This window comes from Elephantulus edwardii, unplaced genomic scaffold (assembly GCF_000299155.1).
Source record: "Elephantulus edwardii isolate Elephantulus edwardi_28Jun2011 unplaced genomic scaffold, EleEdw1.0 scaffold00296, whole genome shotgun sequence".
NCBI classification, from domain to species: domain Eukaryota; kingdom Metazoa; phylum Chordata; class Mammalia; order Macroscelidea; family Macroscelididae; genus Elephantulus; species Elephantulus edwardii.
The window spans coordinates 2,492,657-2,511,509 of NW_006400046.1; the positions used below are offsets into that span (position 1 = coordinate 2,492,657).

General features: G+C 46.9%; 1 protein-coding gene across 1 annotated transcript in view; it reads right to left on the minus strand.

The window, feature by feature from the left end:
• Nucleotides 1-18,853, minus strand: part of MAST1 (microtubule associated serine/threonine kinase 1) — a 29,179-nt gene that overhangs the window by 7,932 nt on the left and 2,394 nt on the right. Inside the window, exons 3-12 of the mRNA XM_006900794.1 lie at nucleotides 18,699-18,774; nucleotides 16,590-16,668; nucleotides 14,512-14,672; nucleotides 14,299-14,374; nucleotides 13,998-14,207; nucleotides 7,930-8,031; nucleotides 7,719-7,851; nucleotides 7,572-7,639; nucleotides 2,236-2,318; nucleotides 1,938-2,146 (exon numbers count right to left, since the gene is read on the minus strand). Coding sequence (XP_006900856.1) covers nucleotides 1,938-2,146; nucleotides 2,236-2,318; nucleotides 7,572-7,639; nucleotides 7,719-7,851; nucleotides 7,930-8,031; nucleotides 13,998-14,207; nucleotides 14,299-14,374; nucleotides 14,512-14,672; nucleotides 16,590-16,668; nucleotides 18,699-18,774 — 1,197 coding nt within the window. The remainder of the gene's footprint in view (nucleotides 1-1,937; nucleotides 2,147-2,235; nucleotides 2,319-7,571; nucleotides 7,640-7,718; nucleotides 7,852-7,929; nucleotides 8,032-13,997; nucleotides 14,208-14,298; nucleotides 14,375-14,511; nucleotides 14,673-16,589; nucleotides 16,669-18,698; nucleotides 18,775-18,853) is intronic.

An 18,853-nucleotide genomic window follows, 5' to 3' on the forward strand; every position in this document is an offset into this window, starting at 1 on the left:
CACACTTATCCTTAGAGCCAAGCTGACTTGTCTTCTAGATGGTGTACTGAGGCTGGGTCATGTTCAGGGGGAAATGTGTGCTCAACCCTTTAAATAGATCCTGACTAATGGGTATTTTAAAAACACACATTAGATGATATCCATTCCGCTTATAATTCCTTAATGACTTCCTGTTACAGAATTAAGTTCCAGTGACATCCTGGGCCCTGCCAAGACTTGCATTCTCCCCCTTGCTCACTTGGCTTAAGGTCTATTGCCTTCATCAATGTGCCTCCAAATCCAGACACCTAAGAGCCTTGGGGCTCCCCCTTTCTAATATAGCCCAGACTTGAGAAAGCCCTGTGGTCACGGCATCATTTCCTGTTGAGCTTGATGACTTTCATTGCCAATCACTACATGAAATGGACTTGTGTCCTTCTGCACACTTGTCATATGTCTGCACAGGTTAGACTATAACACTTAGGAGAGAGAGGGGTCCCTGTCTGGGATGCTGCTGGGCTGCCAGCACTTAGCAAAGCATGTGCTACGAGGGAGACAGTCTGAAGACTTTGGTTGAATGATGGCTGACAAAGGCTAAGAGGTGGCGAAGACATAGCCAATGGAAGCGATCGTCCAAGGAAAGAACTTGTGATGAGAAGGTCAATATTTGGATGAAAACATGCAGGGACGGAGGAGGTGATAGAAAAACAAATGAAAATTATTTATAGCTTAATGGCTGGATGCATACTTAAACTGAATAAGGAATTGTAAATGAAGGAATGAACATACATATAGATAAATGGAGAATTGAGTGAATATTTTTAAAATCAATTATTTTTTAAAGCCTCCAACTATTACTGTCCAGTTGGACCCAACTCAGAGCTACCCCTCTGCTGAGTTTCCAAGGCTGTAAACTGCACAGAAGATGGCCCATGTTTCTCCCATAGAGAAAGGTGGGTTTGAACCTCCAAGGAAGAGTTGGCTTTGGGTAGGTAGCTCAACTTCCTAGGGACTATGTTACCAGAACTCTGTCTAATATGAATAAAATATGGATTATAAATGAGTGGATAAATAAATAGACAGGCAAATTGGTGGTTGTTATTGTTATGTGCCATCAAGTCACTTGCAACTCATAGCGACACTATGTACAAGAGCCCTAAACCCTGCTCTATCCTGTGCCAACCTCACTGTGTGACCAACACACCTTCCCTCATTACTCCAATCACTCAACCGATCCATCTCATCGAGGGTCTTCCTCTCTTCTGCTGTCCCTCCACCCTCCCAAGCATGACGTCCCTCTCCAAGAACCGATCCCTACTTGCAACATGCCCAACGTATGTCAGATGAAGCTTCAGAAACCTTGCCTCCAAGGAGCAGCCTGCACCCTCTCGATGAACCTGTTTGTTCTCCTACCAGTCCATGGTATATTCAACAGTCTTACAAATAGTTAAAAATGGTTAGGGAAGAAGCGGCACTGCAATCATTCAAATCCACCAGATGCTCTGCTGGAAAAGGAGGGGCAATCTCCTGTGCTGGTTGGATCTGACTCGGCAGTATACAAGGAAAACAATTAGATAGAACAATAGGAGGACACATGGATGGATGGATGGATGGATGGATGGACAGATGGATGAAAAACAGACATGGATGGTGAAGTGATGGAATAAGCAAATACATGAATAGATAGGTAAATGGATAGATGGATGGAAGAGGAGACGGATTAGCAGATGAACACATAAAAGATCGTTGAATAGGCTTCTCTAACTTCAAATAAAATGGAGATAAGTAAATGGCTGGGTAAACGAACAGGTGGACTTGGTGGACAGGTCACAGAGTGGGTGAATAAATGGGTGGATAGCCATATGGATGGGGAGTCAATGTGGCTGGAACGGTGGTGACTGAGGCTCAGGAAGGCCACCGAGGGCCCTGGCTCCCCGCAGCCCTGGGGGTAGCCACACCTTCCACATACTCCATGACCATGCAGAGGTGGCGCCGGGTCTCGAAGGAGCAGAACATGCCGACCACGAAGGGGTTCTCGGCGAAGGTGAGGATGTCGCGCTCCACGAAGGCCTGCTGGATCTGGTTGCGCAGAATCAGGTTCTGCTTGTTGATCTTCTTCATAGCGAAGCGCTGCCGGGTGTCTCGGTGCCGCACCAGGTAGACGGCGCTGCAGGGGGAGAGAGCGGGGACCGGCTGTCACCTCCGAGACACCCGGCCTCCGCCACCCGCCCCCCGCCAGAGCCCCGGGTGGCTCACCCGTAGGCACCATTGCTTATGAGTTTGATGGTCTCAAAGTCGTTCTCCCCTGGAGGTTTCTTGGCTTTGGAGGTGCTGCGGCCCTGAAGGGGGGGGGAATGGCAATTATCATCAGAGTGGGACTCAACAGACATCTTCCCACATTAACGAGGAGATGCAGGAAGAGGGTCCTTCCACTGGCAGGACGAAGCAGTTCAAGGTCAAGACTTAACGCAAAGATTGTCTGACTCTGAAATCATAGTCCTAGTTTCTTTCTGAGAGGAAAGATGGCAGGAACACGACAAAACAGAAAAACTCCTAATATGCTGAATATTAAAGTTCTGATCTGTTGTTCATAGAGTTGCTATGACTCAGAGTTAATTGGTAGCATAGTTGATAGGAACATACTGTCTGAAGAATTCTCAGAAATAACAACTGAAAAGAATAAATTGCCAAAGGATGCAAGCTAGGAGACTTTTGAAGATATGAAAAGATGTTTGATCTTTTGATATGACAGAAAGGCAATTTAAAACTACCCTCAGACACCATTTGTCACTCAAAAGATTGGCATCAAAATCCAAATGTTGGCATACTTTAGAAGTCTGAGGAATAGGCACTTTCATATCTTGCTGTTGGGAGTGTCAACTGGTAGAATTTCTATGGAAGGCGCTTTGAGTGTGTGTATGTATCAGACTATAGCCACTGCTTTTATTTTATTATTTTGTGTATGTGTGTGTACCGTCAAATCAGATCTGACTGGTACAGGAGGAGATTGCCCCTCCTTCTCCAGCAGAGCATCTGGTGGATTTGAACCACGTACCTCCAGGATAGCAGTGCAGCTTCTTGCCACTAGGCCACCAGAGCTCCCTAGCAACTGTTACTATAAATAGTAATAATAAAAATAATATCTATTATTTGACACACATGTATCTCACAGTTAAGTTCAAGATACAGATATGCTTTTTTAATTTATTTATTTCTTTTTAATTTTTTTTTGTGTGTGTGTGTATGTGTACCATCAAGTCGGATCTGACTGGTACAGGAGGAGATTGTCCCTCCTTCTTCAGCAGAGCATCTGGGGATTTGAACCATGCACCTCTGGGATTGCAGTGCAGCTTCTTGCCACTAGGCCACCAGAGCTCCCTAAGATACAGAGATGCTTTTAAATGTGAAAAATGACATTGGTAAAACCTTGGTGACTGTAAAATTGGAAACAATTCATGTGTCTATGGTATAGAACTGGTTAAATAAATCCACAGTGGAGCATCTACATCCAGGAACACTGTGACAGTGTTACATGAGTTCTTTCTCTCCACAGTGTTTCAGAAAAACTTGTAATATACTGTGGAGTACTATTTTTACCCTTTGTACAAAACAAGTAGCAAAAAATGCAAATATTTAATCCTATTTGGCTATCATAGGGTGATGGGTGACAAAGACAGGTGTAAGGCTTTTTAATAAATCTACAACATTGGGCCTGAGCATGGAGGATGTTGTGAAGATGGTGTAGCAGAGAGCAAGGTTCCAGTCTGCTGTTCCTAGGCCAGTGGCCACTATGAGTCAGTCAGCTCTGTGGCACCGAACAACAATAACCTCTTGCTTACATTTTTTTAATTTTTTAAGACAAAGAGATTTATTAGACAAGTAATATTGTTGTTAGTTGCCACTGTGTGTGTTCAAAGTTCTGAAGCCCCGTGCGTGCAGAGCAGAGCTGGTCCACGGAGACTGTGACCTTTTTTGGAGGCGGATTTCCAAACCTGTCTCCCAAGCTGCCTGTCGGTCGTTTTTTGTTTCTGGTGTGTTTTTTTCCCCTTAATTTTTTTTTTAAATTTGTTATTCATTTCAACGAAAATTTACAAAGACTTTCGATTTCCATTCATTCATTGTTGCACTTTTCTCCCCTCCCAGCCCTCCCCCCAGTACACTCCCCTCTTGGAAAAATAAAAGAAAAATTCTTTTATTGTTTTACAATCCCTCCCCTCAGGTCCACTCCACTGTGCAGCCTTCGCTCTGGACTCCCATCATGACAAAAATACCTAATCACATATCCCTATTAAAACAGTTTTCTCCCTCATCTGTTTCAATGAAGTATACATAATTTATCCCATCTTTCTCAGTCTCCCCCTAACCCCAATGTCAGTCCTGTTTTACATCAGTGGCACTATGCAGTATTTGTCATTTGGCGACTGAGATATTTCACTCAGCATAATGTCCTCCAGGGTCACCCATTTTGAATAATATTGCGTGATTTCCTTGTTTTTCAATGCAGCGTAGTATTCCGTTGTATGAATATAACACAGCTTCTCTATCCATTCATTTGTTGATGGGCACTTAGGTTGTTTCCAACTCCTTGCTATTGTGAACAAAGCGGCATCTGCTTGGGGTGGTGGTTATGGTTTCTCTAGGGTAAATTCCCAGTAGTGGAATTGCTGGGTTAAAATGGTATCTCTATTTGCAACTTTTTGAGAAAGTGCCATACCGCCTTCCACAGTGGTGGACCCTGCTGGTGGGTTTAAATGGTCAATCTTTTGCCCAGTAGTCAAAGTGCCTAATTATTTATGTCACCCAAAGACAATAGCATAAAAACTAAACATAAAAACAAAAAAATCTATATTTGGTGTATAAAATTATTTAATTGTTATGCACCTTAAAAAGTAGTCTAAAAAGATCTGACATAAAAATCAACAGAATTTGCAGTGCTGGAGAAGGAGGGACAATCTCCTCCTGTACCAGTCAGATCCAATTTGATGGTACACACACACAAAATAATAATAAAATTTTTTAAATTTTTAAAAAAATCAACAGAATTACAATATAAAATCACTCAAAGCAAAGATTTAACATACATCTCTCTATATAACTATTAGATCAATTAGAGGAAGGATATTGAATAAGGACATGGAAGATTTTAACCACATAATTAACAGGTTTGCCTGAATGGAATAATATAGGATCCTACAAACAACAATTACAAGGACCTCATAATACAGGACAAGGACCCCATGTCACAGGACAAGGACCCCATGTCACAGGGCAAGGACCTCATGTCACAGGACAAGGACCCCATGTCACAGGACAAGGACCCCACGTCACAGGGCAAGGACCTCATGTCACAGGACCCCATGTCAGTGCTAGTTAGTTCCACCACAGTAGTTATCAAATTTCTAATTTCTGTGTTGAGGATCCACATCTAGATTTTAACACAAAAATCTTCTGATTTTTATATTTTGCCTCAATTTTTTAAAGAGAAAGTACTCATGTGAGCATATGGCCACAGTGTCCAGCAGACATGACACCCCCGAGGTGGTGTTGACCAAGCGGTGAGATTACGGTCAACTGCACTGAGATGCCAACACTCAAGACGCCGCTGAGCCTCTCACGCGCTCTATGCGGGCTCTCAATGAATTGGACACAACTCGTGATTACCATACGATCCAGTAATTCCGCTCCCACGTATTTACCCCAAAGAACAGGAAACAGATACTCAGTCCTTTATGGAGAAATGCCTCTTTCCACTGCTGTTGTGTTGATTCCAACTCTCAGCAGCCCTACAGGGCAGAGTAGAAGCTCCCCACGGGGCTTCCATGACGGCAATCTGGATGAAATCAGACCGCCAGATCTTTTTCCTGTGGAGAAGCTGGTGGGTTTGAACTACTGACTTGTCAGTTAGAAACTGAGTGCATTAACCACTGTGCCACCAAGTTGTTGTGGTTGTTAGGTGCCTTCAAGTCAATTATGACTCATAAGGACCATATATATGAACAACAGACCTGAACCCTGTCCTATCCTGTGTCACCTATAATCCTTTAAGTATTCCAAGTAGCACTGTTTACAACAGCAAAAACGTGTAAACAACCCACATGTTCAGCAGCAAATGAATGGGGATACAAAATGCAGTATAAAGCATGTTGTTGTTGTTGTTGTTGTTGTTATGTGCCGTCCGTTCTGGCAGGCCGCTCAGAGGAGTGGTTAGGCATCCGCGTATAAAGCATAACATGAAATAATATTTTGTCATAAAAATGGATGAAGGTTGCAAGCAACAAATGCTGGCGAGGTTGTGGAGAAACTGGAACCCTTATTCACTATTGGTGGGAGTGTAAAATGGTGCAACCACTGTGGAAGGCAGTGTGGTGCTTTCTCAAAAAGTTGCAAATAGAAATACCATTTGACCCAGCAATTCCACTACTGGGAAAGAGACCATAACCGCCACCCAAGTAGATATATGCACACCCATGTTTATCATGGCTTTGTTCACCATAGCAAGGAGTTGGAAACAACCCAAGTGCCCACCAACAAACGAATGGATAGAGAAGCTGTTGTATAGTCACACAATGGAATACTACACTGCATTGAAATACAAGGCACTTATGCAATATTATTCAAAATGGGTGACCCTGGAGGACATTATGCTGAGTGAAGTATCTCAGTCACAAAGGGGCAAATACTGCATGGTGCCACTGCTGTAAAACAGGACTGACATCAGAGTTGGGGGAGACTGAGAAAGATGGGTTCAATAATGTATACTGCATTGAAACAGATGAGGGAGAAAACTGTTTAAAAGGGATATGTGATTAGGTATTTTTGTCATGACAGGAGTCCAGAACTAAGGCTGCACAGTGGAGTGGACCTGGGGGGAGGGATTGTAAAACAACGGGGGAACTTCTCTTTCACTTTTCAAAGAGAAGAGTGTACTGGGGGGGAGGGGTGGCCAGGGAGAAAATGCAACAATGAATGAATGAAAATCCAAAGTCTCTATTAATTTTCATTAAATTAATTAAAAAAAGACAAAAAAATGCATGAAGGTCACATACATGCCACAATGTGACTGAACCTCAAAAACATATTCTGTGAAAGAAGTGAGACACAAAGGTGGCATAATGTACGGTTCTATTTATGTGAAATATCCAGGCCAGACAAACCAACAGAGGTACCAACATCGTTGTGGGTGCCTGAGAGTCAGGAGGTGGGAAGGATGGCGAGGAACTGCTTAATAGATAGGGGGTTTTCCTTGGTGTGATTAAGAAGTTCTAGAACTTAGTAGTGAGGGTATAATACTGTAAATACAGTAAACACCATATAGTGTACACTTGAAAATGATACCGTTTTTGTTACGTGCATATTCTCTCTTTCTCTCTCTCTCTCTCTCTCCCTCACACACACACACACACACACATCCCATGCAGGAAAAACCATTATTAATCCATTTTACATATGGGGAAACTGAGGGTTAGAGTAGCAGACCAAAAGCCAAAGAGCACACAGGCTGAGAAGCAGAGCCAGCATGGGAGCCCAGGCCTGCAGGAGAGCAAAGGACCCCCTACCCCAACCCCCCAATGCACCCATCCACTGAGCCTTACCTCGGAGAGGTCGTCCTGCTCAGGCGTGTTGGAGCCACCGCTGTCCTGCTCCTCCAGATGCACCACGTCTAGGAAGGGACCAAGAGTGAGCTAGAGGCTGGGGTCGGCTCGGCTGGCCCCAGTCCCCCTGCACACACCCTCTGGCACCTGGGAAGGGGTCACGGGTGAGGCCAAGCTGTCGGATGATGTAGCGGGGGATGTCTGTCTTGACGAGATGGCCCTCCTTGGCGTGGCCCTCAGCTGCCTCCAGCAGGTGGTAAAACTCCTCGGGGTTGAATTCCTGGGACAGGCCAGGGGTAGGTGTGAGGCAGGCTCTGAGACGGTCCCCCCATTCCCCTTTCATGCTCAGGCCCCTCACCAAGCACTCCAGCAGCCTCGCGGGTCTTGAGATGATAATTAGCAGCTTCTTCACCAGCTGAGTGACGAAGGCCACCTCCAAGCTCTCAGAGCGCTCATAGGCCTGGAGTAGGGGGCACAGGAGAAGTGGGGTTCACAGGCGCCGTGGTACAGTCAGGCTCCCCTTTCCAATCCCATAGAGAGCACACTGCTGCTACTGTCCCATTTTACAGGTGAGAAAAGTGAAGGCCAGGGCACAAATAAAAAGAACAATTGCTATTAGAGCAAACATTGTTTTAAAACCTTCCCACGTATTAATTCACTCAACCCATCTTCAAAGCAGGCCTGAGGCTCCTGTGCCTGGCATGTTCTAGCCCCAGATTCACGGCTCCTTCCTGCATCTCCTTCATGTCTCTGTTCAGATATCTCTTCTCCAGGGGGGCCTGCCCTGACTCTCACGCCAGCCTAAAATTATACCCCCCCTCCTGGTGGCACCCTCAGTCAACATTTCCTTCCTAGACTTTTTTTCTATCACCTGACACCCTTTGTGTTGTGTTATTAGGTGCCATCGAGTTGAATACGACTCATACATAGTAACCCTACAAACGAAAGATCCTACCCCATGCCATCCCCACAGTCTGACACTCTCAAGCCCGTTACCAGACACTGTGCCAGTCCACCTGGGTAAGTGTCTTCCTCTCTTTCACTGCCCCTCCACCTTGTCAAGCATGAAGTCCCTCTCCAAAGAATAACCTCTCTCCCATGCTGTATCTTAATTTACTTATTGTAAAGTCCTGGTGGCAGAGTGTGTGGCCTAGTGGCAAGAAGCTGCACTGCAATCCTCAAGGTGTGTGGTTCAAATCCACCAGCTGTTCCATGTGAGAAGAATGAGCAAACTCCTCTCATGCAATTACCTGCCTCTGCAAACCCACTGGAGGGTCAGTTATGGGTCAGTGCCGGTACACAAGAAAGAAGAAGAACCGAAAGGTTAGTGGTTCAAATCCACCAGCTGCTCCACAGAGGAGAGATGAGCAGTCTCCACCCTTTACGATTTACAGCCCTGGAAACCACCAGGGGTCACCAGGAGTTGGAATTAACCTGACTGCAGTGGGTTTAGCTTTGTTACTATGTCAATAGGGCTTAAGACAGTGAGAGGCAAGTGAGGGCATTAAAAACACTAAGACATCCACCAGATGCTCTGCCGGGGAAGGAGGGACAATCTCCTCCTGTACCAGTCAGATTTGATTTGACGGTACACTCACACAAAAATAATAAAAAATTAAAAAGTTTAAAACAAAACACTAAGACAGGAGCTCTGGTGGCCTAGTGGCAAGAAGCTGCACTGCAATCCCAGAGGCACGCGGTTCAAATCCACTAGATGCTCTGCTGGAGACGGAGGGGCAATCTCCTGCTGTACCAGCTGGATCCAATTTGACAGTTCATGGACACAAAATAATAAATTTAAAAAAAACCCCAACAACAACAAACCCACTAAGACAATAAACCGGCACCTTTAGAAAATATAATATAAAAGGTCCACAATAAAATAACATTTTATGGAAAGACAGGGTCCAATGGACCCTTCTTTTTTTGGGGGGAGGGGGTTTATTTTTATTTTATTATTTTTTGTGCATGTACCATCAAATCGGATCTGACTGGTACAGGAGGATCCCTCCTTCTCCAGCAGAGCATCTGGTGGATTCCAACCTCACACCTCTTGGATTGCATGCAGTACAGCTTCCTGCCACTAGGCCACGAGAGCTCCCTACCAATGGACCCTTCTTTTTTTTTTTTCAATGGACCCTTCTGATGCGCCTTAAAGCTTGAGGCAGATGGAAAACTGTGACCAGTCTACGTGTTTTCATATATTTATAATATCATGCTTGGTTAGGGTAGAGGGACAGCGCAGGAGGGGAAGACCCTCTATGAGGTGGATTGATTCAGTGACTGGGGTAATCGGGGTGGGTGTGTCAGAGGCAATGCGATTTACACAGGATAGAGCACGGTTCAGGGCTGTTGTACATAAGGTCGCTATGAGTCGCAAACGACTCGACGGCACATAACAACAACAAATTATTTTTGGTTTTTAAATTTTTTTCTCTTGTGCTTTTCTTTTTTCTTTTTTTCGTGTGTGTGTGTGTGTGTGTGTGTGTGTGTGTACCGTCAAATTGGATCTGACTGGTACAGGAGGAGACTGTCCCTCCTTCCCCGGCAGAGCATCTGGTGGATTCGAACTGCATACCTCTGGGATTACAGTGCAGCTTCTTGCCACAAGGCCACCAGAGCTTCCTTCTCTTGTGTTTTTTCATTCGCTGCAATCTCAAAAGCATGTGGTCCAAGGCCACCAGCCGCTCAGCAGAAGAAAGATGGACAATTTCCTCCCGTGCAATTAACTGCCTCTGAAAACCCACTGGAAGGTCAGCTACAGGTCGGTTCTGACTCAATAGTACACATCAACAATAGTAAAATATTATTGATATTTTTGTTTAATTGGGAAGATGATTAGAAATTCTGCTTTTTTATCAGTTTAAAATAATGTGGCTTGATAGTACCTACTGTTCAATCTGTCAATATTTCTCCAACTATTTTACCTGAAGGTAATAGAAAAACCACAAGCGTCTCACCTTGGGCCTGACTCCGATACTTAGTCCTCATCCTCTCTCTTCCTAGTCCCCTAAGACATGACATTTTTAGTTTATAATTTTTTCTTTTAACTTTTCAGTTTCTAGGTCAGTTTTGGGACCAAAGTTTGTTAGTTTGTTTGATTGTTCTGTGCCATCTAGAATTGGCAAAAAAACAAGGCCCCAGGAACTGATGGCATACCAATTGACTTATTTCAACACGCTGCCCTGGATGTGCTCATCAAGTGGTGCCAAGAAATCTGGAGGACAACTACCTGGCCAACTAATTGGAAGAGATCTATATTTGCTTCCAGTCCAGAGAAAGGTGACCCAACAGAGTGCAGAAATTATCAAACAATATCATATCATATGCAAGCAAGATTCTGCTGAAGATTATCCAAAAATTACTGAACAGCACATCAACAGAGAACTGCCAGATGTGCAGGCTGGGTTTAGAAGAGGCCAGGGTAGTAGGTATAATTCAGTTAATGTTAGATAGATCTTGGCTGAAAAAAAGAGTGCTAGAGGAATGTCTATCTGTGTTTCATTGACTATACAAAGGCATTTGACTGTGTGGAACAACAAACTGTGGCTGACTCTGAAATGAATGAGAGTCCCAGAACTTTTGATTGTTACTTTTTGCTTAGGCGAAACCTTAACTTGGACCAGGAGGCAGTTGTCAGAACAGAGCAAGGAAAAAAATGCATGGTTCAAAATCAGGAAGGGTGTGTGCCAGGGATGTGTCTTATCTCCATACCTTTTCAATCTATATGCAGATCAGATCATCCGGCAGGCTGGGCTCTATGAGAAGAAATGTGGCATCAGGATTGGAGAAAAACTCATCAACAACTTGCTATGCAGATGATACAACCCTGCTTGCTGAAACTGAGGAGGACCTGAAGCACTTGCTGCAGAAGGTCAGGGACTGCAGCCTTCAATATGATGGAAGCTCAACATCAAGAAAACAAAGATTCTTACTGCTGGTCGATTGGTAACATCATAAGAGATGGTGAAGAGTTTGAGATTGTTAACAGCTTTTAGTTTGCTCGGCTCCACAATCAACACTCTTGGTGCCAGCAGCCAGGAAATCAAAAGAAAAACTGCATTCGGAAAGTCTGCTGTCAGGGACCCTCCACAGTACTGAAGAGAAATTATGTCAGTCTGGAGACTAAGGTGCACCTGATCCAAGCCATAGTCTTCTCAATTACTTGTTATGCATCAGAAAGCTGGACAATGACTAGGGATGATAGAAAGAGAAGTGATGCCTTTGATCTGTGGTGCTGGAGAAGAGTGTTGAATATATCATGGACTGCTAAGAGAACAAACAGGTTCGTCCTGGAGAGAGTAAAACAAGGCTGCTCCTTGGAGGCAAGGATTCTGAAGCTCTATCTTGCATACTTTGGGCATGTGGCAAGGAGAGACCAGTCCTTGGAGAGGGATATCGTGATTGGAAGGGTGGAAGGACAGCACAAGAGAGGAAGACCCTCGATGAGATGTATTGATTCAGTGACTGGGGTAATGAGAGTAGGTTTGTCAGAGACAAGAAGGTTGGCACAGGATAAAACAGGTTTCAGGGCTATTGTACATAGGGTCACTATGAGTCACAACACTATGAGTTACTCAACAGCACATAAGAACAACAACAAGTCAGAACCGACCCCTAGCCGACCCTCCAGCAGGTTTTCAGAGGCAGTTAATTTCACGGCAGGAGACTGCCCAACTTTGTCCTCTGGAGGAGCTGGTGGTTTCTAACTGCATGCCTTTGAGATTGCAACACAGCTTCCTACCACTAGTCCACCAGTGTCCGCAGTAGGTACTTGATAAGTATTTGGGGAATTCATGAATGAATCAGTCCCTGTTGACAGCAGAAGGACTATGTCACAGAGAATATAAATGAGTTGGCAAAGACTGAACAGAATCAGGATGTAAACCCAGAGCTGCCTTGACGTCTGTATTTCAATATCTGTTGATCTCCAACCCAGGATTGACACCAAGGGGCTGCCCAGTGGTCCCGGCTGAGAACCTAAAGCTTAGAGCCCAGAGTTCCAGTCCCTCTGAAACCTCCTCTGACTGGTCCAGTCACATGACTGCTCTCTTTTTAGAATTTCTGAGATTCTCTCTGACCGCTGTTGGTGACAAGGAGCTCTGGTAGCCCAGTGGTAAGGAGCCGTGCTGCCAACCCAAAGGCATGCATGCCCTTCAACTGTACCAGTGCTTTGCAGGAGGAAGATGGACAGTCCCCTTCCATGCAATTTATTGCCTCTGAAAACCAGCCTTCAGCTATGAATTGGTTCCAATTTGACAGTACATGATAAAAACATAGAATGATCTCCCACCTCAGGATCTTTGTACATATCGCGTCTCCTGCTTAGTGGACACTCCTCATCGCTGCCCCTTCCTCATTATTTGTGTCCCAATTTGAATGTCATCTCTAAGGAGACTTCCTGAACTTTATAAGGAGGATCCTCACACCATCATCCTCCTATTGCTCCAGAGCCTGATCATATCAGCTGAAACGATGCAATTCTTTGTTTATATGTTTCTTTTCTGCTCCCCCTATTCAACTGTCAACCCCATCAAAGCAGCCATCTTTTCTTCCATTCCCTTCACTGTCATATGAGCTCCGCTTCGTGCCCATCGAACAGCAGGCAATCCACTATCGTTGGCATTATCTCCTTTCATTCTCAACCTTTATCCATTCACCCAGCATTTACATAGCACCTTCAGTGTGCTGGGCAGGGCACCGGAGACATAACAGACACATAAATACATAAATCTTCCCCTTCTCCATCTCCAGCCTCAATGTTTTGGAGGTTTTTTAAATTTTATTGTGTGTGTGTGTGTACCGTCAAATTGGATCTGATTAGTACTAAAGGAGATTGTCTCTCCTTCTTCAGCAGGGCATCTGGTGGATTCGAACTGCACACCTTTGGGACTGCATTGCAGCTTCTTGCCACTGGGCCACCAGAGCTCCCTCAGCTTCAGTGTTTTCAAAATATTCTATTGCTGTTGTTGTGTACCACGGGATCAGAACTGACTCATAGCTGACCCTCCAGAGGGTTTTCAGAGGCAGTTCATTGCATGGGAGGAGACTGACCATCTTCCTCCTGGGAAGCAAGCAGCTAGTAAATTGGAACTGCATACCTTTGCACTGACAGTGCAATTCCTTACCACTAAGTCACCAGAGATACATAAACTACAATAAGCTAGACAACACTAAATGCTAAAGAGAAAAAAGTGGGCAATGCGTATAGCAGAAAATTTTAACTTGGAGGGAAGGATGCAGGAGGCCTCCGTGAGAAGGTGCTTTGAATAAGAGCCTGAAAGAGGGGAGAGAGTTTGAATTGCTCTCTCTCTCCCATCAGACCCCCTCCACGGCTTGGCTCATGACGGATGCATTTGGAATGGATGTGGGTCAAGCAGGGGGACACCGACTTGAGGGCACAGCCTCTGAGATGCATGCACTCACGTCCTGCAGCAGCTTCTCCAGGTTCTCTTGCAACTCGTAGAAGTAGACGGTGGTGATGAGGCCGTCGCGGGACTTGGCCAGGCAGTCCCGGGCCAGCTCGATGATCTGGTGGTGGATGAAGCTGAGCACGCCGTCGGCCAGCGGCAGCACGCTGTCGGGCTCGTAGGCGCGGGCGAAGTCGCGCAGCTTCTCCTCCATCTGCGCCGTGGCCTACGGGAGGGACCGAGGCAGGAGGGCGTGCCGGCCGCCAGGGGGCGCGCGCGCAAAGGGCCGGGCCGGGGCGCGCGGCGCGCCGCCTCACCTTCGGGAACCTCTCCTTGTAGACGTGGTTCATCATCACGATCTCGTTGTCGTAGGAGGAGGGGGAGCGCCCGGGGCTGCGGGGAGACAGACAGAAGGCCACCCTGTCCGGTCCTCGCGTCTCACCGTCACCCAGCAGGCGTCCAGCCCGGCTTGCGAGTGGGGACGCGCGGGCCTCCCCGCAGGCAGCCGGGGAGGGGGGCACCTGGCCCACCTGAGGCTCCGCGAGCGGGGCCGCACGGCTGGGGAGCGGCGGCCGCCATCCTCGTCGGTGATGCTCTCGGTGCTGCCGAAGTGTTTGGAGAGGAAGTGGAGCTCGTCCACGGTGGGCTGGTAGGGCAGCTGGTGCAGGCGCTCCTGCGAGGAGCAGGAGGACTGCGGGGAGGGGTGGGGACGTCAGGGCCACTGCGGTGCACACCTGGCCAAGGGGACCGGGGCTGGACTGGGGGGGCAAGCTTGCAATTGGGATCTGCTCCCCTGGGGCCCTGGTGACAGACACGGAAGCAGTGACAGACACGGATGTGGCCTGACAGATGTGAGGCAAGTCACTTCCTTCTATCCTCTGTCTAGAACTCCCACCTAACAGTCTTCGCCTTGGCCTATCCTCCTTTGGCTTGACTGCCACCCCCGTCTGACCTCCCTTCTCTCTCTCTGCCCCACACTCACTCTGCTTCAGGACCTCCAGCATCCTGTTGTTGTTATGTGCCATCGAGTCCTTTGAAACTCATAGCGACCCTATGTACAACAGCCCTAAACCCTGCTCTATCCTGTGCTGCATGGCTCTAAACAAGCCAGGTCCCAACCCAGATCCTTTGCACTATGTTTCCTCCGCTAGGAACACATCCACTAGAGGTCTCACCTCTGCCTTTAAGTCTTTGCTTAAATGTCACCTCCTCCAGGGAGACCTCCCTGAACACATACCTATCAGTCAATCCCTGCCTTTGCCCTGTCTTGCTTTCTCCTGACTGTTTATCTCTTGGTTCACTATGTTTTTAATTATTCTGACATTACTGCTGTCTGCTTCTCAAGGACAGGGACTTGTCTCTGCTTGGTCAGTGGTCAAAGTCTGGCTCACCATGAGGCACAGACAAACAGACATGGGTGAAGAGACACAAGGGCATCCACTTGATTCTGCTGGCAGTTAGAATTACCTTCTTAAACATCACTGCCTGCTTAAAATTCCCCATCTGCCCACTGTCTGATAATCATACATTTTAAATGTTCATGCCCTATGGCCTCCAGGCATTAAAACGTTAAGACATTCAAATAAAAACATTAATACAAGGTGATCTAAAGCAATGAAGCCTTTCAAAGGCTCCCTCGTTATGTTCAGACCCATGGAGTCCTGGGTGGTACCTGGACGCTGACTGAAAGGTCAGTGTTGTAAGAACACTCAGATGCTCAGAAGAAAGGCCTGGTGAAAGTTCTGAAAAGTCAGGCACTGGAATCTTATGGAGCCGCCCAACCGAGACACACATAGGGTCACCAGGAGTCACAAAGGATCTGATAGCAATTAGGAACTGCCAACCTCACCTTCACCCCTTCCTTTACTTCCAGCTTGAAGCTCCAGCCACACTAGGTTACTTTCAACTTTCCAGATACGTTAAAATCTGTTCCTCCTTCCTGGAACACCTCTTCTCCCCTTCTTCCATCTGGTGAACTCTTGCTGACACTTTTGGTTTTTATCTCAATGCCATGCGTTCCCCTGACCCCTCAGCTGTCTCCCCTCCTCAGTCACTATCACAGACCCAACCACTGTTCTGTGAATGCTTTCTTACTACTGGTCTGCCTCCCTCATGACCAAGAGCTGGCTGAATTCTGGGGGCTTTGGTCCATCTCAGAGAGCCTACCTAGTCCAGAACAGTCAGGGACTGAAAGGCTGTGGAACAATCGGCCAACAGATGGATGAATGAACCAGACAGAGGAAGAAGAGGGAAAGATGGAGAGAGGGAGCTTGGGTATTGCAATGACCAAGCAAACAGATCCTAGGCTGGACAATGAGGAGGAAGCCCTGCCCTGATCTTGGCCAGCCAGCTGCTGACCCTTGGGCAAGTAGCTTAACTGACTGAACTTCAATGCCATCATTTGTGAAATGAATCTGAGATGAGTAGGTCTCCCAAGAAGGAGGACAGAGAAGGGCAGAGAACCAAGCTGTGGCTACTAGAGGGACAGGTAGACATCCTTGCAGGAACGGATAAGTCCTCATTAAAGGGCTGTTGGACTGGGTGTGGGCCTGCGAGGTGGAGGTCTGTCCCCCAAGCTCCCACCACCCCTCCTGCTTGCCACACTCACCGAGACAGTGGAGCTGGGTGTGTTGGTGCCATAGCCAGAAGAAGGGAGTGAGGCCAGGGACCAACGTCGACCGTCCGCCCTGGAATCCAGTTGAGATGTTCAGAGACTCCTGGTCTTCTCCAACCTCCCCCCTCCTCCTTGGGGTGAGATGGAATCCACTGACCCCTGCCATGGCAGGGAGTGGGCAATATATCTGTCCCCCCCATGATTACAATCACTCCAGAGTCAAGGAGGTAGAGAAACAGACTTCCTGACAGAAGCCCCCAGACTCAGTAGGTAAGTCAGCCTCCCCTGTTCCTTCCCATAATCCTCCTCTCCTTTCCAACCAGCTCGACACCAAGCAGTACTCCAAGAATGGATCTCAGAAAGGATCAGGGAAGGTTACCTAATATATTCTTTCCATAGGGACCTCAAAAGTACATCCCTAGAGAGTCTCTCATGAGAAATCACTCAGACTTACTAAATCTTCTCAGAAGAGGTCCCTGCCGTAAACACACATTCACATGTCCATATGCTCACATTCACATCATTCTCACAGTCACACCCACTATACTAGTGTGGCTGATGTGGCTGTACACTGACAGTCATACTTCACACACAGACACCCACACTCACACATTCACAAACAGAGACACTCCGCCAAACCCACTGCCATAGATTCAATGATGACTCACAGCAACCCTAGAGGACAGAGCAGAACTGCCAAAGCTGTAAATTTTAAAAAGAAGCAGGTTGCTGCTTCTTCCCATCTCCCCACTCCCCCAAAGGGACTCCTGTGTTCAGATTGCTGAAGTTTTGGTTGAAAAGCAGAATCTTTAACCACTGCACCACCAGGGCTTCTTGCGCATACAGACAGACAGTCACATACAGACACACAGAGACGCACGTGCCCACACTGACACACACACTCACTTGCACATATTTTCACATTCGGGACACCCTCCCTTAATCAATTACACTCACATTCATTCACACTCACACAGGTAAAACTGCAGGCACATCCTCCTTCCCTTAAAGTAACACACATTTAAAACCTGAGACATACGTTCTCCCTCACATGAAGATGCATATACACGCGTGCAAACACTCCCAGAATCACACACATTTGTTTTTCACACACACATTCACCCCCACCGATTTGCACACTCACGTGTACACAAGCACAAGACTCCTCCCTCCTCCTTCTTCTAAATAATGTTCTAGGGCGTGTCCTAAGCCCTCCCACCACCACCACCGTAGACCTCATCATCTTTCAGGAGAATTTGGGAAGCCCCTTTCTGCCCAGCCTCCACCATATAACTCAGTTCCTTCTTGAACGCAGATTTGAACTCATCAAGTCGAATATTTTACCCTTAATCTGATTCCCTGTTGCTCTGACCAGCCTTCCAGGGCTCAGGGGTGTGATCTCAGTTCCTTGGCCTGTGTTCCCCTGCTCAACTCTAATGGGGAGAACTAGGCTGTTGCCTACTGCAGTTGTTCAGACGTTTTTAGAAGGAAGAGTTAAAAATTTAAAAAAAAAATTTTTTTTAAGTCCCTATAGATCAGTGATGCCTAGAAAGTTTCTCCTTCCAAACACTCAGGAATACTTCTGTGCCTCCCAAATTCCACCAGGATCCGCAGATAATTCCTTTATGGACACTCCAGAAACCCTCAGAGACCCTCAAAGGGAAATTTGAGATTCCTCTTCCTAGGACCTCGAATATAGCCATAGTACCCTCCCCCACCTCAGAGACCTGGAGTCTCTTGATGGGCGCCACGCAGTCTGCGCTTGCGCTCCTCATCTCCGCTCGCCGGCCTTGTTGCTATGGAAACGCCCGGCCCCGAGCTTGAGGCTCCCGAGACCGAGACCCTGGATTTCTGAGCGCATGCGCTTTGGCCTCCCCGCAAAGAAGCTCCGCCCTTTGCAGAGTTCTGCTTGGCGATTGGTTCCCCCTTTTACTGGGCTCCGCCTCTGAGGTTGGACGTGCCTTCCCTCTGGGATTTTAGGATATTCTCTGTGAGTGGGGGCTCCCGTTAGGCCCCAACATGGGTGAAATTAGGAGAGTGAACAGATGGTGGAACATATGGTGGGTGGAGAGGGTTCTGGGTCTACCAAGGGCAGGGACTCACCTTCGGGAGGAGGCGAATGAGAAATGGGCGGGGGTATTGGGGGAGAAGTTTCGAGGACTGTCCAGGGGACTGCTACCTGTGGCAGAAGGAAGGAGCACTTTAGGCTTGAGGTGAGGCAATCCCAGATGTCCTGATCTTCACAGGGGATTGCAAAC